Here is a 25,451-nt window from a genome sequence, read left to right on the forward strand (position 1 = left end):
CTAGTCTGAAAGAAGACATGTTATGGAAGCAAAACAGCCCAAAATCTCAAAATTGATTAGTGCATGTACAATGTTTTTGCCTGTAGTGTCTCCCCTTAAGCAACGAACATATCCCTTTTATTGAGTTGGATTTGCGTTGTGCGTTACGGCGTTGTAGCGTAGTTATGCCATGGCTGACGTGCGCCTCCTTAAAAAAAAACGGGACTACACATTGGGGCTACAGCAGCTAGAGATATATCACTTGGACACCACAAGAGCTGAGACTGTTCGGGCTGCTTGTGTTTTCTCCTTCAAGTTTCTGATGCTGGAGGAAGAAAACATTTAAGGAAGCTGAAGAGAGGCTCAGTCAGATTTTCTTTTTCAGTTAACACATCTAACAAATACATTTCTTCTCAGAGCCAACCCGCCTCTCTTATCACAGTGAATGAAAGAAGTGATGAGACAAGGAGAAATAGAAGTTACCTGGATGGGACTCCAGTTCTATTAGTAGTTTCATAGCCCATCGCTCTGTATCACAAAGTCAATGAAAGAATGTTAACACAGTTACTGTGGGGAATATGGCCGGATCATGTACGAAAGATTTGTGTGTTGTTTTTAGTGTTCACATTGAACTAGATATAAAAAGGTATGTACAGCGGGACAGCTGTTATAAAGCCAGCTTTAGCCTCCTTTATAAAATACCACAGGGAGTTGACTGTCAACTGATGAGGAATCAGTCACAAGTAGACTTCTGTTAACGTGCAGCTTTGAGTTTTTGAACCCAGCTGGTGTGCTGATGCGATCCGATGAGGAGGAAGTCTGTGGCCCTGTTCAGACCTGGTATTAACATGCGTACTCAGTGATCCGACAGCTCTAAGTACAGGTGTGAACGCACTCGAGACGCATTGAGATCGGATTTTTCTGACCACATTCAGAGGTGGTCTGGGCCACATATGACCACATTCTTTTAGCAGTGTGCACGGGAATGCGTCCTGGGCCACATTAAGGACCGCCTACTCATCTGATGTCCAGCTGGGATCCGCGGGGTCACCGCGCCCCTCAGGTGAATAAACAGGCAGACACGAGCGCTTGTCGGCATGGAAACGGCCTCTGTGCTCTACTGTATCCTGTCGGTACAACTGTATTTTATACAAATATATCTTGTTGTACCGCCGGTACAATAACCTTTTATTTTGATGTTAATACAATGTACCAGAATTAACAAATATGTAGGATATTACAACTGACATTCCTGTAATATTACGTCACAACGTCTTCTGTATTAGCCGTGTGTTTACTGCGTGTTTATTTGCATATAGAGCGGGAGAAGTGGGATCTGATCACAAGTGGCCACTGAAGACGCACGTGGAGACGCATTCTAATGCCAGGTGTTCACACCTGTACTTAAAGCTGTCCACTTGTGATCCGATCACTGAGGACGCATGTTAATACCAGGTCTGAACAGGGCCTGTTGTTTACCTGCTGGTGTCGGTGCTCTTGGCCCTGGCCCCGCCCCCTGCCCTGCGGGAGCCGCTGGAGGAGGAGGAGCCCAGCGAATCGGACGATGAACTGCTGATGCTGTCGCTGTCCTGGCCTCGCCCCCAAGACGTCGCTGCCCAGCCGCCCCGGATCGGCCGGCGGCTGAGGGTGGGGGAGCTGTCCGAGGTCGTCTCCGGAGCGCTGCTGTCGATACTCGCCATGCCTGTCCAGACAAACACGTTCACATCACTATTACTGTATGTGTGGTTGGTGAATTCTTTATATGGAGCTGTTTCAGAGATACCACAAGGCTAAAACTCACAGCACTGCCTGTCTGATCATGTGGATATAAGTGATGTTGATTCTCTGACAGCGTTAAGTCTGTAACATTATTGAGTTTACCGGTGTGTTTCTTCTTTTGCCGGACAGGCGAGCCCCAGCAGCGTTGGTTGTATCCACAGCGCGCCCCGAGCGTCAGCCGACTGGGCACCGTGGCCTCCTGCTTAAATGGAGCCGTTTCATTCTGCTGGTCACCTGATGAAGGAGGCCCATCGGACACTGCAAGGACACAAAATGCACAGAGGTCTATCTCTATCAACTGTGTTACCATAGCAGGATTACCTAACGTACGGTAGCCCAGGATATCTACGTCTCAGAAATGTAAAATCTATTTTACTCTATTCTTCAAAGATGACTTTTAAAGCACTACATGGGCTGGAGCCTGCTGCTCCCCAGTGAGCCAGAGTGTCTAATAACCATTTCTAAAAGGAAGCTGCTGTGGATGCTGCTCTACTACAGTATAGAGAACATAATAAAAGACATGGCACCCAGAGAGTGGAGGTTCTCACCATGCTCCCTGGTCTCAGCGGTGCTCTCTCCTGCCGTATTGTTCTGCACCGGGTTCAGATCAGCCTGATGAGCCACCTCTTCACCAGCCACTGCCACAGCAGCAGAGGAAGAGGAAGAAGCTGCCACGGTGGTCGCAGACGAAGAGGAGGAAGAGGCTGCGTGTTTGGAGACACCCCCCGTGGCCCCGCTCACCCCGCCGTGGCTGGCGGCCGTATGTTTGGACGGGCTGCGCTGGCTGCCAGCTGCTGGCTTGCTGGAGTAGAAGGAGCTTAGAGTCTGGGGCTTGTGGGTCTGACTCTCCCTATCCAACAGTTTATCCAGTATCTGAGGATGGATGATGGGAGGGAGGAAAGAACACAGAGAATGAGAAAGGGGGGAGAGGGAGAAATATGTGTTACTTTGAGAAACAGGAGGAGAAACTTCACTTCTTAAATTCCCATAGCTGGCTTTAATTCTTGGTAATCTGTGATGCAGATGTGACTGTGAGATTATCTGATTTTAGGCCTGTCGGAAATTTATTCAAGAAAGAAAGTTGCCATTTTCTGATCCAACGGTTAGAATGATGACAGTAGTGACGGCTACCTTCTTGAGTTTGCTCTGGTCATCCTTATAGGTTATCATGAGAGCCAGAGCCAGGTCACCTTTCACCCGTCTGGTTCCTTCACACAGCAGAGGATGCTCCGCCTCGCTTACTGTGGTCTTCATACCTTCAGACACACACACAGGGTGGAGACAAGAGGAGAGATTACAGCAAGAAGCGTGGGGGGGGGGAGACAGGATATGGTCAAAAAGCATAGACATAGTATAGACAAAGAGTGGGGATGTAAGAGAAGTGGTCAAGAGAAAAAAACGAGATATTGAGAAGCAGAAAGAGTGACAGAATCTAATAATATAACAGGACAAAAATCTATTTACCAAGTGCGGCGACAGCAGCCTCGAAGCCGAGCTCCTCGTCACCGGGCATCTCGTTATTACGGTTGCGGCTCGGTGGACGGGAACCCGTTGGGGACACAACTGCACAAACAATATGGAGAAAAATGAAAAGGGATGTTAATTCTTGAAGTTCCCATCAAAGGAGTTTTGACTATGGTCCGAAAAATAACAGTGTAACTCGCTCAAAACTAGGCCGTCAGTATACTCTGTATCTCTGCTGTCAAATAAAGGCAAAGGTCTTTCAGAAAATTAAAAAAACAACAACATGTTTTAAGGTGTAACTGGTCTTAATCTTTCTTCGTAGGATATTTGATTTATTTTTCAGCTTGAACTGACAAGAAACAAGTGTCACTTATATCCAAACATCTAGTTGAGCTTTGCTAATTTGAAGTGCTAGTGCGGTGCCCGGAAGGATCAGTCTTCACTGCAAACACTACATCTCCAAGGAAGTAGGAGTTTTAAACATTTTAAATCTTAAACTCCGATGATCAAACAACAATTGGTGCTTACCTGGGGTACACAGTACATCGAAGATGAAGCTGGCCAACATGAGAGGCAGCACGGGTCTGTAATCGCAGAAGTTTCCGTCTCTGAGCTGCTCGCCTCTCTCTCTGATGGCTGACATTTCCACCAGGCCCAGGGGAATCTTCTTCAACAGAGACACCACCTCCGACTCCTGGTAGGCCAGCTTCACCTGGTCAACACACACACACACACACACACACACACACGCGCAGTCAGTACATGTGGTACATTCTGTATGCACGTATATATACACACCACATACATCAGAGATACTTGGGAGTTTATACAGGAATAAGGAAGCCATCCCAAAATGACAACTCTGTTTATCTACATTTAAAGCATTTGGGAGACATCCCTATTAATTAATTAAATAAATAATAAAAAATGATTGTTTGTTGCAGCTCTACACGACATGGCAATAGTCAACAAGCAGAATCAAGGTCCCTTGAGGCGACATATAGTTCCATTTTGGGGAAAAACCCTCTCAACAAATGACCAGTCCCCCTACAGTAGTCAGTAATGATGTTAAAACCACAGTGTTTTATAGCATAATTCACTGATAATAGATACTACTAATGAATGTAACTCTACAACCATTCAATACAATTAACTTCTAGGATGTTTCAAGTATCTGTGCATACAGAGTATGTGTGTGTGTATATTTATGTAAGAGTAAAAGACCTCCAGAGCTTTGGTAGATGCCGGCGGTCTCTGCAGCTCCAGGGAGAACATGCCGGTGCAGAAGGCCAGGTTGTGGAGCTCCAGTCGTTCGCTGAGAACAGTGAGGAGGAAGGCGGCTTTTGACAGCGTGTTGGTGGCGACCTGCGTCTGACGGGTGGTTGACACCTTGCTCTTCTTACCCTAAAACCAACAACCAGGGAAATAATCACTGCACATGTAAACAAAACATTTGACTTCTGACAACACACTGAATTTCTTAATTTTTTTTTTGTGAAAAGTTAATTAATTGTTTCTCATTTATAGATCGGCATGGTAACACTGCCAATATAAAACAGATATTAGAAGAATCTGGTGGCTTTCCTTCATGAAGAAAGGCTCAATATCCCACTACACAGTTCAAGATGCTGACTGGTGAGTTTGGAAGATTGAGACTGTACAACAGAAGGAGAGAAGAGAAGTCAAAGGACATAGGAGAACGAGTTGCAGGGGGCTGGGACTTGTGAATTCATTTACCTTAGTCTGTGGCTGCTCCACTTTCAGGTCCGGAGGATTGGCTAACAGGTCTCTGGCCAGCTCCACGGCCAGTCGGCACGCCTCGTTACTGTAGCCGTGAGCATAGAGGGCCTCGGCACACGCAAACAGCACCTGCACGCGAGCAACACACACACGCACACTCAGGTCAGTAAGAATCAAGTGGGGTTTTAACATCTGCGCTGCTGAGTCTGGAAGTGTTTTTAAAGATCCCGTCAGGTGTACACACAAGTGGAAATTAAAGACACTGTGCATACAGCAGATCTACAATGAGCAAAGTAGTCCATTCTCCAGCGGTCAAGACATCTTCATCACAAAAAAAAAACTTTGAGAGGATCGAAAGAATGTTCTTCCTTTCTTATTTTTCAAACCTTCAGCGTAGAGACGAAAGATGGTGTGTTGTGCAGTTTTGAATGGCTGATATATTTCTATTGTTTAATGCTATATGAGACTTCATTGATGTAAACCTACTATGAGACCGAGACATGGTATTTTAATTTTATAATTTTTTTATTATTATATTAATTATATTATTTTCTGTTTCACTGTCTAAGGCTCTTGCCTAATATTCAATTCATTTTTATATAGCGTCAAATCGCAAGTTGTCTCAAGACACAAGTCAAGTTATCTCATATAGAGCCGGTCTAGACCGTACTCTACAATTAGAGACCCAACAAGAGATCCCCCCCCGTGAGCAAGCACTAGGTGCGACAGGGGCAAGAAAAAACTCCCCTTTAACGGGAAGAAACCTTTGGCAGAACCAGGGTCATCGATGTCAATCAGTAAACCTACTAACCTGTTAACCTGACATGGTATTTGTATTCGATATTCCTAAGGAATACCTACATCTCTGGTAATAAATATACTTTTGGAAAGAGACATCTTCATCACTTTGATTTAAAAGTCACACATTCTGTTCACTCCAACCATCCATTTTTTTTTTTACAAACCGCAACTTAATTTTGCAGGTTCTGCAATCCTTCCTATCACCAGCTTTGCTGTAAAGACACGTGGACACTAACACACCACTATGACAGATTTTAAACTGATCGAGTTTATCTCAATTACGTAAAACCACTTCTCTGCGTGTTCAAATGATGGGAAACAGAATGTTATGTTCAATGACATGAATACAAATGTTTTAAGCGCAATGTTTCTGGATGAGATCCCAATGTATTAGAATCTTTACGTCAATTCCTGTGAAGGCCTGACTGTGAACGCTTCCTTCCTTACCTCCATGCGCCCCTCCTGCTCCAGCGGTTTCATCCCTGCGAAGATGTCTGGCTCCTCCTCCTGGTGGTTGTCAGCCAGCTGTCTGTCTGCTCCCTCCTCTGAGGCAGCGCTCAGGTAGTATGCCTGATAGTCGTCATCACCTACAGCTTCTCCCCCTACAGCTCCAGCTCCAGCTCCAGCTGCCACCTCTGCTCCTTGGTTAGCTGGTCCACCCGCAGCTGCTGCTCCGCTCCCTACTGCTGCTGCTCCGGCAGACGCCGCCTCTCTGCGGCCCCGCGGTGGCTTTGCAGACGTTTGAGCGGTGCCCGATTTTGCCGTAGTGGTTGAAGCGGGAGGCTGGCTACTGCCAGCTGAGTCTACGTCTTCATCTTTATTCTGGAGGACAGGCTCCACCTCCAGCTCTGATTCCTTCTCTGCAGTGCCGGGCACGTCCATAACGACCACCACTGTGTGCGGCGGAGCGGGCTCTGCGGCAGGAAGTGCGGCCGGGGCATGGCCGACACGCTTTGCTTCAAACATCTTGCTCCCCCCGTTACTGTTGCTGTACTTGCGTGAGTCTCGGAGCAGCGGGCTCGGGGAGGGCAGCATCTCTGGCGGCGGGGGGAGAAACTCAAAAGTGTTGCTGGCCTCGGCCCCCAGAGCCAGACTGCAACCGTCGTCCAGGCTGAGCTCGGCCAGATCCGGCTCCAGAGAGCTGTCCTCGCTACTGGTTCTCCGCTTGGCACTAGCGTGCTTACCGCCTCCTATCCCTCCACTTCCTCCAGGACCTCCTACGGATGCCCCCTTCCCACCTCCCTGCGTTAGTTTCAGCTTCCCTCCAGAGGACGAGCCCGGCCCTTTGTACATGCACTTCCCTCCTCCGTCTTCCAGAGCGAGAGAGACGCTGCCTCCCAGACGAACCAGCATCCCTCCCCCTCCACTCACCGTCAAACCCTTCCTCTTGGTCAGTATGGTCTCCTTGGGTCGCACCGCCACCTCCTGTTGGGACGAGTGACCTCTTCCTTTATAATCTCCCCCGGCTACGCCGTCAGCTCTCCCCCCTCCCCCTGGTTCAGGAGGTTCTCCACCCGCTCCTGCAGCAGCTTTGACTCCTCTCTGGTGCTGCACTGCCCTGGACCAGCAGAATGTGGCACTCTTCTTATCAGCACAGCAGTAGGTGATGCCGTCCAGTGGGTAGGCCACCTCCCAGTTGAAATAGCAGGACTCCACGGCGGGCTTGAAGCCCTGGAACAGTTTGTCCAGGGACTTGCGATGTTGTCCCCTCTTAACTATCTCTATAACTTTCAGGTGCCACTGCTTCAGCTGGCCTGCCAGTTCCAGACGCCTGAAAGAGAGTATGCACAGTCCCTACTTAATATATACTTCCATCTTAAATCAAAAAATCAAAAATGCATATTTTTCCTCTTACCTGTAGTTCTATTTATCAATGTAGATTGTTCTGGTGTGAGTTGCCAAATGTTGGAGATATCAGCCGCAGCGATATCTGCCTTCGCTCCAATATAATGGAACTCGGCTTGTGGTGCTCAAAGAGCCACAAAAATTCAACAGCAATGTCTCTTTCCAGAAACCGAGAGCTGGTTACTCCAGATAATCCACAGACCTTGTTTTGAGCAGTTTCATGTCGGAACTATTTTCTTTCTACCAAACTGCACCCGCCAACTGTATCACCAACGTACATCTATACTCGATACTGCTAGCTCATCTAGCACCACTGAGCTAGCTAACGTTACAGCTCAACCGAGGAGAACGCCATTAATGTTAACATCTCTCAGTGTCACGAGCCTCGTGCTCGCTTCCTTCTGCGCAGTGATACGAATGGTGGGTGTAGTTTGGTAGAAAGAAAGTAGTTCCTACATGAAACTGCTCACAACAAGGTCTGTGGATTACCTGGAGTAACCGGCTCGTGCGTTCTGGAAAGAGACAACGCTGTTGAGTTTTTCTAAATGTATATTTTGGCGCTTTGAGAACCACAAGCCGAGTGCCGTCTAGTTCCATTATATTGGAGAGAAGGCAGACATCTCTACGGGCGATATCTCCAACACTCCGCAACTCACACCAAAACAATCTCGATCCATAAATACGGTACTACAGTACTACAGCTAAGAGGTCAAACATGTAAACTATCCCTTTAAATATGCTGTCTAATGCAATCATTAAGTGATAAATGATATTACATAGCTTCCAGACAGTTTAAGAAGTCTATAAGCAGTGTGTGTAGCCTGGTGTCGGCGGTCTGACCTGCAGGGGCTCATCGTGGGGTCGAGCACCGCCAGCCTCCACAGCACCACCATCTCATCGCACATGCTGGCACAAGCGTGAGCCGCCACCTCGGACTGGCCGTTGCTGCGCCCGGTGTGGCCGCTGGCGCTGCTGTGGGACGCTGAGGTCCGAACACTGTACCACCAGCTGATGATCTGAACACACAAAGTCAGACAACTCAGTGAGATGTGTTTGTCAAAGAATGTACAGTATATAATAATTATTAAAGATCCAATTATGAATTCTATATAAAAGGCCAGAGGTCTGGAACATAGCCAGCACAATGCACCGACATGATATAAACTAGAGCATCAAGTTGTCCGTAATGTAACGAAAATGTCATACATCCTCAGCCCATTGAAGTATAATGTTAACTTAATAAGTGACATTGATTTGTGACTCGGCCCAGATCCAGACCTGCCCTGCTACTATATCCTCTGTATGTATTTCAATCATGTGTACTCTTAATGTAATCGGTGGAATTGAAGACAGCATTTAAAAGGGGACATATCATGAAAAGCTCACTTCTTCAGTGCTTTAGAATTCAAATTCTAAATATGAGAATTGTTCAGACGGGTGGGTTAAGTCCTCTCCCACGTCTACTGGAACAATTGTTACTTTTTCCCCCTAACTCCTCATGAAACACCAACACACTCATGTCTGTAGATTTGAATCTTTGCGGTGGTTTACTTTCAGCAGCTGGAGCTGGTGTCGTGTTGAGGATGTACAGTACCTGTTCATAGGTGAGGCACTGCTCAGTGAGAATCTCAAGCAGCGGGGCAGCGTTGCTGTCTCGTCTCTTGAACATCTCCCTGACGATGGACAGAAGGTTCCAGATGCCTTCTGGCTCTCGGCCCCGAAGAGGTCGCAGTAGACACGCCCATTCGGCGGCGGCCGGCGGCTCCGTGGACGACAGGTACATGGAGTTTACATCGCTGTGGTTATCCAAACACACACACACACACACACAGCACTGAGTTTAGTCTAGTAACATTGAGGTACATCAATCAGGAAGAAAGAGGGAGTGAAAGTAAAGTAGGGTAGAAATAAATTAAGAATCAAAATGAAGAAATGTGTCATCCAGAACGAATATAGCTATTTTAGTATTATCTCTACAATTATTCTGGACAACACGTGTGTGAAAAGGGTTATTAGTGTTTGAGTAGAGGTTTAAAACATTCAGCTTTTAAGAAATGCGTTAAGGACCATTATGTGAGACAAGTAGTATATACCTGAAGACGACAGGTGAGGGCCCACAGAACTTGTGCAGAGTCTTTTTGATGTTGTCGCTGAGCGTCGACTCGTCCAAATACCAGGTGCTCTGGTCAGATGCTGATGGGCCTGCTGTCGGGTCTATACACACACACACACATATCATACAGTCATCATTTAAGCTTAAAAGGCATCCAGACAAAAATCTGTCCTGCTTGATAAAATCTAGTTTATTTTATGTTCTTATTTAATGACTTTCCACTTCCTGTTCTACAGTGCTGCGAGGGAATAAACTGTAGAATCACAGCAACTTTTTATAGATGGTCGATAGCTGTGATAAATTAAATCCTGTGCAAAGTAACACTCCTCTCTCCACGGATACCACACACAACACTGTGGTGTAAATAAACACTTCTCTTCACAAGAACAGGGGGGACGCCATACAGGAAATATTCCTCTCCCCGTGCTATAAGTAACATCACTGCCATCTAGCTGCAGCAACGTGTCATCATTTAGGCTGAAACTGCTTCACTTTGTGATTTTCAGAGAAACTGGTTGAATGAAAGGAAGTTCCCCTCTGGTGAGAATATTAGACAGTGCACATCAGGACAAGCTCCAGTTTGCTCTCTTGCTGTATGTTAGGAACAATGTTGTTGTCATTACTGCTACTGTACCTGGAGCTCCACACACGGTGTTGATGGCAGTAGACTGAGAGGACAGCAGCTCATCCAGCAGCCGCTGAGCTGTGGGTAGGATCTGGAGACGCAAAAAACTCAATCAATACCAAAACTTGCTTTAGATAGATAGATAGATAGATAGATAGATAGATGATAAATATTCTATACTTGCATTTTTTGTTCAATAGTTTGGTTTATAGAGTTAACAACTGGATCAGGACATGGATGTTACCTGCTGAGGCAGCTCACTGATGAGGTACTGGGCAAACTTCTGGAGCTGGTCCCTCTGCAGCCTGGACAAAGACTCAGAGACTGGAGCCCTCAGACACACTGCTGATGCCTGCATGCACACGCACGTACACAAACACACAAAGAAACACAAAAATAAGAGACAGGTTTCACACTCCCATGCACATCATATTGGCTGTATCTCAAGCTCAGGCCAGCCACAGAGACCTACGGTTCCCTTGAACCCCCCCCTTAGATTGCAACTTACTACTAGTTTCATTATCCATTATCATGTCGATCATTTTTCAAATAACTGATTATTATTTAGTTATTAAATCCCTGAATAATAATAAATGCCCCTCATAAATGTTGCTATCACCATGTTGAGAGCCATTGAGAGGCAATAGAAGTGCTCCCAATGCGACATTTAGCACCTTTAATTAATTATGTGTTGTGGTGTCTACTTTGTTTCTGTTTTTTCTTTTCTCATATGTGTAACTAATGTCACGGATTGTACACATAATGCTGTCAATTATTGAGAGACGCTCCCACAGGAGAAGAACAGTCCCACACCTGTGCACACAGAGTGGGCGGAGCATGATCTATTTAAGATCAATGTTGCATGAATTGTGTTAAACACTCTTGACGGAGGTCCAGAGGGACTGAAACGTAACGAGTAAGAGTGGTGTGCGGGATCTTCTTTTCTCAAGACTCAAGTAATACTTTCCAACGCTCCTGCATTCGAGATAGTTGGATGTACGAATATCTCTTTTGAAAAAAAAAATGTCCCTGATAATAACTTACTTACCAACTGTATGGTTGTTAATTAATTTTCCGTCAAGACAGACAACTGAGACTAGACTAATCATTTTGTCCTCATCTGTTGATGATGCTGTGCCTGATAAATCCTGAAGTCTATCAATACTTTTGCTGACAAAATGAGATCAACTGATTTGATGAAAATGTGATACAGTTTAACAGAATTCATCCGTGTAGACGTAAACTCACATTGTGGATCCTGAAGAGGCAGAGGGCCACCACGTGGGCGCACCATTTGGCCCCGGCACCGCAGGTGCAGCTACAGGAAGTGATGCGGCAGCGGTCGAACATGACCGCCACATTGTACGCCCCTTTAGACTGACCGGACTGGCTGGACACCACTGTAGCACTGAGATGGAAGCCTGGTAAAAAAAAAGAAAGAATAAAAGTCAGGTCAAAGAAAGACAAGACAAACACAGAATCAGAGAAGACAAGTGGACTGGGTTGGACAAACAAACAAACAAAAATGGCTCCATACTATATTTTATTTAACTCGCTCAATTTAAAGCTACCGTAGATAATGCTAAGAAACTAGCAAGAGTACACTAGAATTATCCAGCCCCAGTGTTTCCAACTCTTTTCCAATGAATGTAGCTGGCAGCACTAGCTCCAAAAGTCCCTCAATCTAGATGATCAATCTAACACTGACAGTCTGTCCCTTCAAGCCTCCCTCCAAAGACACTCCCCCAAAATGATCATTATGATTAATGCTGGGTCTGAACAGGGCCTTTGTATCGTCAGACTGACACTTCAACCCACCGATCTGCAGGGGGTCTTTGACAGCTCTGATCCTGTAGAGCTGCTCGCCACGCTGGAATTCATCTGGACTCCCGTTAGCCAGGCAGGAATATAACCTGCAACAGGAGGAGGACAGAGAGAGAGACAGGAAGAGAAAAAGACAAGGAAGATGTGAAGGGAAGACAAAGAGAACCAAATTAGTAAGTGATCACTAAAAGAACCAAGCACTGGTGAGTCCTGTTTATCCATCTATATATCTATCTGTCATCCTGTTCAGGGAGCCTATCCCGGCATACGTCGGCTGAGAGGTAGGACACACCCAGAACAGGTCAGGACTGGAGTCTATCTGGGTTACGTTTATTTGTCAAAAGCAGAATTTATGTACGGATAACTTTTTCCTCGAAGACATAAGATGATGCCAGTGTTAACAAAGATGCTGGGTAGGCTTGTTCCTCTTCCACCTTGTTAGTTGACGCTGTAAGGTGGTGTGTGGTGTCCTGCTCCGTCTAGGAATCCACTGTATGCTTCCATCAAAATGCTGGAAGCTTACTATTGGTTCTTCTGGACAGTCTGTGACCCTCTGCTCCAGCCTTCCCTTCATCCAGAGCAAGTACTCCACCATGTGCTGACATTTTTTTACTTTCACGGTTATTCCATATCGTAGCAACCGGACGCAACCAAAGCATCTCAGCTGAAAAAACGCCGGGCTTCCAAAGCACCGTCGAGCGCTCACAGCTGTCCGTTTTTCAGAGGACCGCCTGCCATTTTCAGCTGAGAAAAATAACGCTTTGGTGGACACAGGCCCTAATACAGTAATAAACACATAAGATGTTGGCGCAAGGCTACTGGAAAACAGCATTGTTCAAAAGAGTAACACATGCACACTGACTCCAAGCTAAATGTTGTGTTTTTTTTTAGTCTGTGTGGGCGTTCTATTCATCGATTACCAACAGAGACTAATTGTGTTTTAAACAATTCATTAAAACGTGTTAAAAGAGCTCTCTTCTCTTAGTAAATGGGGAAAAAAACATCTCACAGCTGGCAGGGCATCAGACAATTGTACTTGGCTCTTCAACAGTCAATAGTTGTCAATCAGCACACCCACAACCCTGGTTATCATGTTCTCACCTGATGTCTTCTTCATTCTCGGGGAAGCTCCAGTAGGCAATGCGCAGCTGGAGCTGTTCTGGGACAGGGGGGTAGACCTTTTCCACCACCTCGAACGGGATGTGGAACGCTACCTGCTTCGCTGACAACTCCACCAGTGGAATCACCTGACCATCTGAGGAAGAGGACGATGACAAGAAAGACATCAGATAGTGTGTGCATTATGTCCCTTCACTCCAGTATCACATCATTGAAAGCTGTAGGTTGAATGAAACAAACCTCAACTACTTGACAAGAAGTATTAAAGAGTAACTTAACAGTTTCAGTCTGAAACAGGTTGGGTATAACCACTATTAACATACAACAACATTTAGAATTTCAGAGGATGAACTCTTTCCATTTTGGATACATCATACATGTGCCATCCACAGGCCAAAATATCAACTGTACATCTGAGATTTCTCCCTCTGAAAGTCCGCTTGCCATTAATGCTCTTCAAGAGGAACTGGAGGTTTTCAGGGGTCCAACCTGGGTCGGGTCCATATTAGACTAACTGGCTTTGGCGAGGTCCCCTTGTATTGTATGTAGGGTTCATTTCCTACATTCTTCACAATAAAAGTCGCCTGTTATTTTTGCTGCTTGTACTCATCCTCCCTGCAGTATTAGTAGACTTGTTTTTATTGAAGAATAGATGCTAACAAAGCTACGCTAATTCAGTGACCCCTACAGTTGAAAGTGAAACCATAAAATAAAGCAGATATCTGAAAGTACAAACTGGGACCAGTAGAGAAACTGAACTTCAACCCACAGAGATTCAGTTCAAAGCTACAAAAGTTCTGAGAGCTGAACAAACAGCGTCTTTCTCTCTGCACAGACAACATACGCTTGTGTGAGTGGGAGAAAGGGGGGTCGTCACGGGTTGGCTGCCACAACCCGCTTGGAAGCGGGTCGGGCACACGTTGGCCCGACTCCGGAGATGGCCCATCTCGGGCGCGGCGAGTTGGGCGGAGCCAGACTAAAACTGGTAACGGAAACGCAAATCATCACGGCACGGTTTGACTTGGCGCGGCCAAAGGTACCAATGGAAAAGCCCTATATGATCACGTGGTGCATCATCATCATCATCATCATCACCACAGGAGAAAATGTTTTTTGATGCAGATAGAGAGTGGGGAGTGCAAAGTGCAGGAAACACGTGTACGGCTCTTTTCCACCATAGCTGATTGTAATTGGTGGAACATCATGCTGACAGTAGGGGTGTAACGATACGTTTTTACAACGATACGATACGATTTCAATGGTTCCGATACGATTCAAGGACGATATTTGGCTCATCTAGAGCGATACGTTACGATACGATTCAATGATTTGAAATCGATACAGTAACTTCTTTTGCCAAAAAATCAGTCAGTGGGACTGAAATAAATATCTGATACTGGATAGAGCAGGTTAGGATTAATCAAAGTTTTTCTTGTAAGGGAATCAGGGATAAATTAATTATGGATATAAACAAGTCAACACAACGATTAATGGTAAATACATACACCTTTTATTTGAAAATAATAAAAAGTGCAACTGCAGGACCTGCCGATTCAGTTCTCAAGATACCATGCAGTGCAATATTCAACAAAAAATAAAATAAACCAACTTCTATTCAAAGTTAAATGAACAGTGGTTTAACCTGCTGCTTCTGTTCTTGTTTTCAATACAAACAGTAGAGCAATAATACAGAGATCAATTGCTTATAGTGATCAAAAAGCTTGGGACAGAATCATTCCTATACAAATGCCGTTGAAATAATTTGCTGATAGTAATCAAGTAGTCCACCTACAGTGTGTATGGGTCTGTTCAGATCCACTGTATTTTAGATCAAGTCTGATTATTTTCTGGCCTATTTGGATCGGGGTCTGACTGTCTTTGGATTTTGAATCTGGTTTCTTTTTAAAAAATCTATTTGTGCATATGCACTTCGTCAGGTAGGTTTTCCCACAGGATTGTTTCAGATTGATACCCATTTGATATAATGACCCTCATACTCTTTCCTCTTGCACCAGCCTCGGGACAAAAAGATGTCGGGTGGAATGTTAGTGGAAACATTGAAATGGCAAAGTTTGAAATTTCTACACCAATCCAACACCTTGAAAAGCTGGAGGTGACCTGGAGCGGTACCTGCAACAAACTAGAATGAAACAGGCAGCATAACCACAGCAACGGGAGTCTTACTGAGAGCACAGTGGTCCGCCACGGAGAGAAGAAAAAGTGATGAGTCTCAGATTACAGACCTCACTTCCAAGCCACTACTTGGGCTGCTGTTGACCTTATATGGAGGAAAGCACTCATTCCATATAATGCCACCCTTTGGTGTAAAATGCTCAGGGTCTCATGGTTATAAAGCATGGGGAACCCATCAAGACAAGCAGACTAGCATCACTCATATGTTGTATGTGTTTTTTGTCACACTGTGGCTGATTTACTCCTACCTAAGTTTAAAACCAGGTGCTTGCTTCAAGAAAACAGGCTCCACTAACTTTGTCTCATGACGGAAATAGGGATGTGTCCATACCAGAAATGTAGTAGTCGATACCAACACTAGTGAAATTCTATGATTCTCGATACCAATTAGACACCACACTTCTTTACTGCCATTTGCACACTGGTTTTTGTTAGGAAGTCAAACAGGTCATAATTCCATACAATTTTACAATTTCATTTAGCAGACGCTTTGTCCAAAGCGATGTACATCTGAGAATTCGTACAACAATTCACTCTCTATTTTATTTTGCTGTGAAAACTTCAACTATTTATTCAACTCTCGCCAAAAACTACATTTTACAAGAATACATTTGAACACATCATGAGAACGTGTTGTAATCGACCTTCACCCAATACTAATTTTTAACCTGACCTGAACACATCATGATATAAATCATTGGCACCTCCAGCTAACTTGCTCTCGTCCTTTTTTAGCACTGATTTTGTTGTTTTTAAACAATGAAGCGTTATCAGAGAAACAACAGGGCGGGTCCCCTGGACATGTCCATTGTGAGTTTACTGCATCCCAAATGGTCTGCCTACGGTATCGTCAGGTATCCACATGTTTATATATTACGTCGATATAAGAGTAGCGAAATGTAATATGTGTGTGTGTGTGCGTGTAGCGAGTGTTTGATCGAGTGACAGAGGGAGAGAGATCGATCGAAGCGGAGAAGAAATTAGCGGTAAAGTTGTCTCGTGTTATTAACTGTACAGTGTCTCTCTCACACACAAACTCATTTTTTACCATCCCAACTTGTGAAATGAACTGGCGTCGCATATGAGACCAAAATGGTGGCACTCTGGAGCCCTGCAGAGGATGTCTGAGATACTAAAGTTCTGTATTTACTTAAAACAATATCAGAAATTAGTCAAGGAAGCATGTTTTCTAACCCAGCTTTTCCCTTGAAAAGAATGGGTTCACTCCATTTCCTCCCAGCATGCTCCCATGAAAAGCAGCCTGAGTGGTGTGTGTTTGAAATGCAGGAGGAAACCTTTACCGGTGAGAGGAGGGGAAAAAAGACAGAACTGCCACACCAATCCAATGAGCTACTTGTGGCAGTAACTGTTTGTGGTAGCTCCACAACAGAAGCAGATATTCATTCATTTATTTTAACTTGCAGACCAAAATAAAGATAGACCAATCAATAATTTATCATCAACTGGGGGGTGGCTTTGTAGAGCGATACCAATACTTAACCTCTTGTTTTTTTGCATAAGCCGAGTGGTGCAACACAGGTGTACGTCGGCGTACTACTGGAGTGCACCCCGTGCAGATACAAGGGCAGGGAAGGAATGAGGAAGGCGGCGAGACAACTAGTGATCCAGGGAAAAGAGTGAATGAGTCCTCAGCTCTTCACCAGCCAGCTACAAAGGAAAGCTGTATTAGTGGCTTCCCTCTGTGCTTGTAGCTGATTGGTGGACAGCTTGCTGTCATTCACCTGCAACAGCTTATCATAGGCTGGCAACATGGACTCTGTTACTACCCAGCCACCCCTCTCTCTTCAGGTTTTATTGTTAGACAGTCAGACTGTCCCAGTTGCTTACTATATACGAATACTGTAAAGGCACACAACATGCAAATGTTGAAAACACACTTGCATTTTAAATGGATGATTTTGCAGGAATTGAATTAAGGTATCTGGTGATGGAGATCGTTCAGGCTGCAGTTTTACAATACTACCACTGATTTCAAAAGTCTCAAATAGTGACTCATTCAATCCTAAACATTTAGTAGTTTACTCTTTCATTCTTGAGCTGTTGCACCAAAGGGAATCATTGCATGTGTGAAAAAGAGCAGTTAATAGAAAAATAAGTATAGTAATTAGGGCTGTCAATCGATTAAAATACTTAATCGCGATAATTCGCAAAATAATCACGCATTTTTTATCTGTTCAAAACGTACCTTAAAAGGGAGATTTGTCAACTATTTAATACTCTTATCAACATGGGAGTGGTAAAATATGCTGCTTTATGCAAATGCATGAATATATTTATTACTGGAAATAAATTAACGACAAGAAACAATGAGAGATATTGTCCAGAAACCCTCACAGGTACTGCATTTAGCATAAAAAATATGCTTAAATCATAACATGGTGAACTGCAGCCCAACAGGCAACAACAGCTGTCAGTGTGTCAGTGTGCTGACTTGACTATGACTTGCCCCAAACTGCATGTGATTATCATAAATTGGGCATGTCTGTAAAGGGGAGACTCGTGGGTACCCATAGAACCCATTTACATTCACATATCTTGAGGTCAGAGGTCAAGGGACCCCTTTGAGGTGTTTGTGGCACAGTAGCGCTCAGTGTTGATAGGCTACCGCTTATGACGTGTACTCAATCAGATAGTGCTGTGGGCGGGACATTGAGTCAGACTACACAGTGGAGAGCGCTGACAACCGAGAGGAGGCTGCATCAGAGCCAAAGTAGTGCATTTTTAAATTAATACATTTTATTGGTTAAAAAAAAATAACGATGCCTATAATTGTAAAAATGCTGAATATCGGATCCGATAATCGGCCAGGCCGATAATTGGTCGATCCCTAATCCTGACTCGGACCCTGCTCCTAAAACGTTAATGATACCCTACTATAGGCTACAAATAACACAGGAAAACACTTGTGTAATTTAACTGTGAAAAACACAAAACAAAAGTTCATGTGCATGTGTACCATCCTGGGCCCCATATGGTCAATGTGCTAAATTGTGACCAAATTGGTACAGGGATAGCCAGTGGTAGAGTTTATAATGTGAATCCCTCGATATTAAATGTTCATCTGCAATTTCCTGTAGTGGTCCCGGTAATATTTGTTCCTAAAGTGTACTGAAGTAGCATATCACATGACATGGTTAAGCTGCTTGATATGGAGTCAGATCAGTCTCAATCAATGCACACCGAAGGGTGATTTATATATAAATGACTCTCTCCACAAAAGTATTTTTCAATGCATACAAAAATAGTTATCGTTGTACATTAATGTAAAAACAAAATCCACATATAAAAAAATAAGGTTTACAAATATATGTCTGATGCAAACACAAATATTTCTTGTTTTAAATAAATGCAATAGAAATCCACCAATATATGTATTTAAAAGTATTTGCAATTTTCATCAAAAACATATTTAGATGTTGTAATATTTATGTACAAACTGTTGAACCTGCATTTACAAACTGCTTATCATGTGTGAACTGCATTTGTGTGTGGGTTTTTTGAGACTCCCCTGACGTCGCCTGATCCACAAATGCATTTTTTTCAACAGGGAATTATTTGTAGCCAATCAGTTGTCTCTCTCATAAGTGTGCCCCCAAGAGAGTATGATTTACGTCATGCACAGGGTGAACACGGACACTAGTCAGACAGCTACATGGATGTATAAAGAGGACAGCTAGCTTTGGTGAAGTGGTCCAAACATTTGACTTGTGCACCCAGCTAAGTGTTGAAAAAATCAAACGTGGGCAGATAGGTCTGTAAAGATCCCCAAAAGAATTCAAACAAAGAGATTAAGGTCACATCCACGATGTTGAATCGTAGCCTATAATGCCATTGTTGTTACAAATGACAGAAATCCACCGAGTGCAACGCATTTTATAGAAAAGAGTGTTTTCTATACACCCGTCGGGAGTTTTATCGAAAGCTGGAGGCGGGATGAAATTTGACGGAGGCGGCCGTCATGTAAATCTCTATGCAGGAAAAACACTCTAACAAGAATACATAGACATTCACACAAATATTGTTTAGTAGTGTGTTGAGGGATGCATGTTATGGTGAAAGACAAGCCATTAGTTTTGCTTGCAGCTCTGTAAGGTTTGTCCTCAAGCTCTTGGAAGAGTACATCAACTGAGTGTGTATGTGTAACAGTAGCTACAGTAAAATCCTTCCACCTATCAGACTCACCTAGCAGGCCACAGGAGTCTCCTGGAAGACCACACTCACGGTTTCATTACTTGGCTTTTTAACCATAGCTGGCTACATTCATTACTGAAAATAGGTGTAGTGCTACGGGTACCTATAAGGGTCGGTTTATGATCGATCAGAAGTAGTTCGTAAGACACGTTGTCCGACCATGTAGGAAATCAAAAGTGTTTTAAGTTGTTCCAAACGTCCGTACAAAAGCCGGCCGTCATAGAGAGGGGGAGACACAACATCTCTCTGTCTCTGTCTATCTGTCTCTCCTGGAAGGCATTCATTGTGTTTGTTCACTTGGATGCAGAGCTGCCAAGTGAGACATAATAGCTTCTGTCCTGGAGATAGGACTTGATCCACTGAGGATTGTGTCTGAGAGTCCTGAACCCAGTTTTCCACTCGGTAGTTATGTACAGTCAACCATGTCGATAGCAGTACTTAAATTCAGAAGGTTTAGAACTGAGATGACGCCTGACTTAGTTTCTAGACAAATTCAGAACTTGCGAGCAGTCCCAGCGGTCCAGTCACATGTCGAAGTGTCCTTGGGCAAGATACTGAACCCCAAATTGCCCCCTAAGGCTGTACCACCTGTGTGTGCTTTTAGATTAGATCCTGATGGGCAGGTTGGCACCTTGTATAGCAGCCTCTGCCATCAGTGTATGAATGTGTGTGTGAATGCTGACATGTAGTGTGTAGTACAATGTTCCGCTGCCAGAACAGCTGATCTCCCGGCTGATACTACAGCAGTGGGGGAGGGGAGCGGACCTAATGTAATCCTATAGCTACATGTTGCAAAATGATTTAATTACTCTACCACGAAATCACTTGACATGACCGTCCGTCTGACTCAAAATATGCAGGTTGTACAACGAACTGGCAAATACTTGTTGTGAAGTGAATGAAATGGAATGGGGGAGGGAGAATGCGACATCTAGTCGCTGAATGGTATCAATTTTATCAATTGCACCTAGGGGTGACACGATTCTCCAAATCCACAATTCTATTTTACTTTCGATTTTATTTGCCATTGTTAGACTATCCTAGCGACGGAGACGGCCTACATTTCCCATCATGCCTACCTAGTCCCAAGTGCTGGACTGAGTAGTTTAAGTTCGCTGTTTTATGTTCCAAAATGCAAATGTAACTTTTGTTAGTGTTTGTAATGTAATGTGTTTGTTCAGATCATAGTGGCTTATGTTGGTAATTGTGATTTTTGTGCTGGTTTATAGTTCAAACCATGAGTGAGATGGCTGTTACATTTCTTGAGTACAGATATATTTTCTATAGCACGCACACAACTAGTGGGGGGCGGATCCTGCTTTTGATTTTGATGGTTGACATCGGGAGCCAGTTTCGATCGATTTCCGATTCAGAATCAAAATCGTGACACCCCTAATTGCACCTTTAACGTGTTTCAGCAAGATTTTTGTTCATGTTTCTGCACATTCAAAAGATGTCCCACACACTCAGAGAAGTCAAGAATAAAGTTGTAAAATTTTTAGGAAAAGAAAGTTGTAACATTACGAGAAAAAAGTCAAAATATTTCAAGAATAAAATCTATCTGTCCTATAGTCTGCTGTGCATTAAGTTATTGGCAGACACTGAACACCGTTTGGGACTCTCTGGTTGAGACCAAAGTTGTGTCTCAACTTCCGTTAGTACACTTCCATGTAGTACAGTGTGCACACTATGTACTAACTTGTGCATTGCGTGAATTTCGACAGGGTAGTGTTGTCTCAAATCACACATGGCTGCGGTAGATCACCTGGGGATAGTCAGCCACGGACATCACGCCGTATCAGCAGTAATTCAATTCATATGAATAAAGTTAATTTCCAACCCTGGCTTTCAAAGTATTATTATGTATTAAGAATCATGGCCAATGAGCCACTGCAGAATGTAAACATTCTCAAAATACATGAAACTAAGTTATTTTTTTTGTTTTCCCCATTGTACCGAAAACGTACCGAACTGTGACCCCAAAAACTGAGATACATACTAAAATGTGAATTTTGTGAACCGTTCCACCCCCAAGTACAAGTACCTCAAAACTATACTTGCAGACTTATACGGTACTTAAGTAAATGTATTTGCTATCCACCGCAGTCTGTGAGTGCTAGCATTTATGAGCATGCTCAATGATGATATTGTACATAATAAATAAATTCAGAGTAAATCAGTTTTTCTGACATTTCCATGGGGCATTTGTATTCTCACTGAGCTCTAATTCTGATAGTTAAGGCCGGGGATATATATATATATATATATACTTGCTTTTCAACCATGCGTTTGCGTAGACAACCGGCTTGCATCGTGAACGGAATTGTTCACATATTTACCTAAATATTACACACCGGAGCTCAGACCGTAAGAAGTGAACGGCCACACTGAGAAGGCAGCTACTGTCAATCACTTTCGTAGCACATGGCTTTCTGCCTGTTGATGGGTATAGTAAACAAGAACATGGAGGAGTCTCTGGAGAATAACCTCAGGGAGGAGCATAACGTTGCTGTCAGCGCACACACACACACACACACTGACTGATTCTAACTGGTCAGGAAACACATCTACCTGTAGCCAGTGGGTTCCACATTCCCAGGATACTTTCCCTAACACTACGAGCCATATAATGATTACAAAGCAGCGCTCTTCCAAAAGGCTTTGAGAATGTGACTGGAGTAGTAGTTCGAGGAAAAATAGCCACTATGCTTTTGATTAAGTCTGGAAAAGTTCAGATACCAATATGTCAGTCCTGCTCTGAAACATATGCATAGTGATAAATGGACAAAGCCAAGTGGGGCAGATGGAGTGTTGGACTTCTTTTTTTTTTTTTTTTTAACTGAGCTGCAATAATATCAGCTAAAGGCACAGTGTTTACCACACTAACCACTACGATTCTCTATTCACTCCAATTCATTTGTACATTATAATAATATAGAATAACTATTTTATAATGACATATCCCATGTGTTCCAGCAAAAGGTAATATTACTGTTCATTGTGATTAACTTCAGTAAAGCCTTTAACACTTATTGTGGAAATTCACTGAATATTTTCTAAATGCAAATGTAAAAGTATGTGATCCAACCTTTAATCTTGACAGTGGGTGAGTTGGGTCCTGCGGACTGCTTCCTCCATCCCCTCCAGTTCTGACAGAGGCTCTCGGCCTCTGAGATGAAGGAGCACAGAGAGTCTTCCTCGAACCGGTCCGAGTCTTCGAAGGAGAACCTCTCCCCATCCTCCCACTCGGCGAACATCAGTTCCATCACATCCACTTCTTATGAACTCTCCGGAGTCCAGGGGACTGAGACGTGAGGCCACTTGAGGCCTTTTCTTCAATCAGAAAAAGAAAATGAAGGGGAAACCCGGCGGACAGTGTCCAACAACAGAATCAAGAGTCTGAAGACTGGCTGACTGGGGGAGGGGAGACTAGCAACCAAAACACAGCTGAGAGGCTTAACTACCGCTGGGCCCTCTCACACAGCTCCATAATACACTCTGACAACACGGTGGGCTCCTTCAAACTGTAACAGATCACACACACAGCTAAACTGATACTAAAGAGTAGATGTGTGTAACTTCTTCTGTGTTTTAGAGGTGGGTTTATAGAGAGAGTCAAACCTAACTAACGGATGGATGTAAAGATGCTCTCCATGCTGCTGGAGGAGTTGTTACAGCTCTGAACAGAAGTCCTGTCGGCTATCTGACTCAACTACTGATCAGAGGACAAACCAGACAAACTCACCGGCTAAGTCTTCTTACTGTCAAACACACGGAAGAGTCTGTCCACCGGTTAACGGTATGCCGGCACCGGGCTGGGAGTAGCGGTGAGATTAGATCTCTAAGAGGTCATGAAGTTGTTTTCGTCCTCCTCTCTTCGGCCAATCAACTGCACCTCTAGCCGTTCAAGTGTTCAGTCTATTTCACAGCAAACTAATCTAACCGGGTCGATGTCACCAACACACGTAGCGTCAGTAGAGCCAAATGTCTCTTTTGTCCCTCATCTAGTGCTCTAGTTTCATGTTATTCTGCTGCTAACGCAAACACCAGCTAGCGACACGTTAGCTCAGAGGCTACTTATGAAGCTATGCTAATAAACTGAGATCACACAACCAGCTGTCAGCCGCTGCAGACTGGACTACAATAATGAGGTTGAACTGAGTGTTTTGAACCAGACGACGGGTTAGTTCAGGTCGGGTTAGCTCCGGTACAACTACCTGCTGTTAGCTAAAGCTATGTGTTAGCATGAGAGAGCTAGCCACCAGTCGGCTAACTTCAGCTAGCTTCAGTAGCTAGTTTGTTTACATGCACTGCTGATGCTATGAAGAGCTTTCCTATTGTTCGGACTACATACTGCTTTATGTTGCATATCTTCTGGACATGTCCCTAGGTTACACACGGATCACGTCTGGATGTTAATCCCTGCTGCTAGCTCAGTGTTTTGCTCTCTTTGTATGAGTATGAGAGCCTCCTCTCAGCCTCTCAGCCTCTCAGCCTCTCAGCCTCTCAGCGGTAACGACCGGTAACGTTATAGTCCTTCAGTCAGCTCTGGTGAGTCCTTCACATGTCTTCCTTCCAGACTGACACCGGCTGTCCTGGTTGTCCTGGTGTGTTATATCCGCCTCTAGCCTCCAAATGACACTGGGATCCCCCAGATGATTGTCCGTATGTCCCTGTCGTCCAGGCTGGCTGTGTGAGGATGCATCAGTCCGCCGGGGGAAGATGGCTCACCTCTCTCAGCAGCTCCTCCTCCTCCAACAGCTGATCACTGCTTCCTGCTGACAGCTCTGGGTACAAGTTCAACAGCTTATAACCAGCTTTTATCCTGGATTTTACTTCATATCTTGGCATAAATCGACGAGCTCAATGTTTTGAGCATTAACAGTTTTGTATGGGATTCACATTTTTGGGTCAACCCTAAATATTCACCAATAGTGATGCATTTAAACCAGAAGTGGCCTTAAGGCCGATTCACCAAATGGTGCATTTTTGGAGGTTGGGAGGTTAGTTATGGCTGATTAGGGCCAAGACGAGGTTGCCCAAATCACACTTTGCCCTTAGGAGAACCAACATGGCCCAGTAGCTACTGACCAAAGTGGGTCCAACAAAAAAAAAAAAGGTTTCTGAGCATAAATCCTGTAAAAAAAAAACACGGCCACATGCTTTGCTAGCCTCCCCTGAGTACACCGACACCTTATTTAGCCATATCGGTCCAACGGGCGATTCTCTTTATAATTTTTTCAATTTTTCGGTAGATTCCCAAGATTTTATTCATCACACACGGTGATAATCCCACAAAATTCCCGGTGACCAAAAAAGGTAGAAATAACACATTATAGGCCTATGCCAAAAATGACTTGAAGTGGAAATGAAGTAAAGCTGGTTTACTCAATGGATTTCCACTCTATAAAACCATTTTAAAACAAACGTAACGTAACGCAAATGTAAGCATTTAAGAGAAAAAAGAAGATCTGTGTCATCTTTCCTGCAGCTTTCGTGACAAAAGCGCCACCATGTTGCAGTACTCTAGCCTGTGACGTCACTCGGTTGGTTGGCTCGGCTGAGTTACACAGATACAACGGTAGAGACCTTGAAAGATGAAGACTGAGGAGACACAGGACAGAAGAAAACAAACCAACCGAGTAAGGTCACAGGCTAGAGTACTGCAACATAGCGACGCTCTTGTCACAAAAAGATGAAACGGATCTTCTTTATTCTCCTAAATGCTGACATTTGTCATGTTTGTTATACAATTGT

General features: G+C 44.1%; 1 protein-coding gene across 9 annotated transcripts in view; it reads right to left on the bottom strand.

Annotated features, from left to right (window-relative positions):
* Nucleotides 1–24,455, bottom strand: part of zswim8 (zinc finger, SWIM-type containing 8) — a 32,285-nt gene extending 7,830 nt beyond the window's left edge. For 2 of the 9 annotated variants that reach the window (XM_037783344.1, XM_037783340.1), the window contains exons 1-19: nucleotides 22,783–24,455; nucleotides 13,272–13,425; nucleotides 12,165–12,259; nucleotides 11,595–11,767; nucleotides 10,591–10,698; nucleotides 10,356–10,437; nucleotides 9,702–9,822; nucleotides 9,203–9,404; nucleotides 8,449–8,624; nucleotides 6,211–7,534; nucleotides 4,960–5,091; nucleotides 4,447–4,626; nucleotides 3,751–3,934; nucleotides 3,223–3,330; nucleotides 2,890–3,014; nucleotides 2,307–2,631; nucleotides 1,861–2,016; nucleotides 1,459–1,681; nucleotides 463–507 (exon numbers count right to left, since the gene is read on the bottom strand). In XM_037783344.1, coding sequence (XP_037639272.1) covers nucleotides 463–507; nucleotides 1,459–1,681; nucleotides 1,861–2,016; nucleotides 2,307–2,631; nucleotides 2,890–3,014; nucleotides 3,223–3,330; nucleotides 3,751–3,934; nucleotides 4,447–4,626; nucleotides 4,960–5,091; nucleotides 6,211–7,534; nucleotides 8,449–8,624; nucleotides 9,203–9,404; nucleotides 9,702–9,822; nucleotides 10,356–10,437; nucleotides 10,591–10,698; nucleotides 11,595–11,767; nucleotides 12,165–12,259; nucleotides 13,272–13,425; nucleotides 22,783–22,960 — 4,091 coding nt within the window. In that variant the 5' untranslated portion in view covers nucleotides 22,961–24,455. The remainder of the gene's footprint in view (nucleotides 1–462; nucleotides 508–1,458; nucleotides 1,682–1,860; nucleotides 2,017–2,306; nucleotides 2,632–2,889; nucleotides 3,015–3,222; nucleotides 3,331–3,750; nucleotides 3,935–4,446; nucleotides 4,627–4,959; nucleotides 5,092–6,210; nucleotides 7,535–8,448; nucleotides 8,625–9,202; nucleotides 9,405–9,701; nucleotides 9,823–10,355; nucleotides 10,438–10,590; nucleotides 10,699–11,594; nucleotides 11,768–12,164; nucleotides 12,260–13,271; nucleotides 13,426–22,782) is intronic. The other 7 variants (XM_037783349.1, XM_037783347.1, XM_037783348.1 and 4 more) reach the window with 5 other exon arrangements.
* Nucleotides 24,456–25,451: the final 996 nt, after the last annotated feature.

This window comes from Sebastes umbrosus, chromosome 10 (genome assembly GCF_015220745.1).
Source record: "Sebastes umbrosus isolate fSebUmb1 chromosome 10, fSebUmb1.pri, whole genome shotgun sequence".
Taxonomy (NCBI): Eukaryota; Metazoa; Chordata; class Actinopteri; order Perciformes; family Sebastidae; genus Sebastes; species Sebastes umbrosus.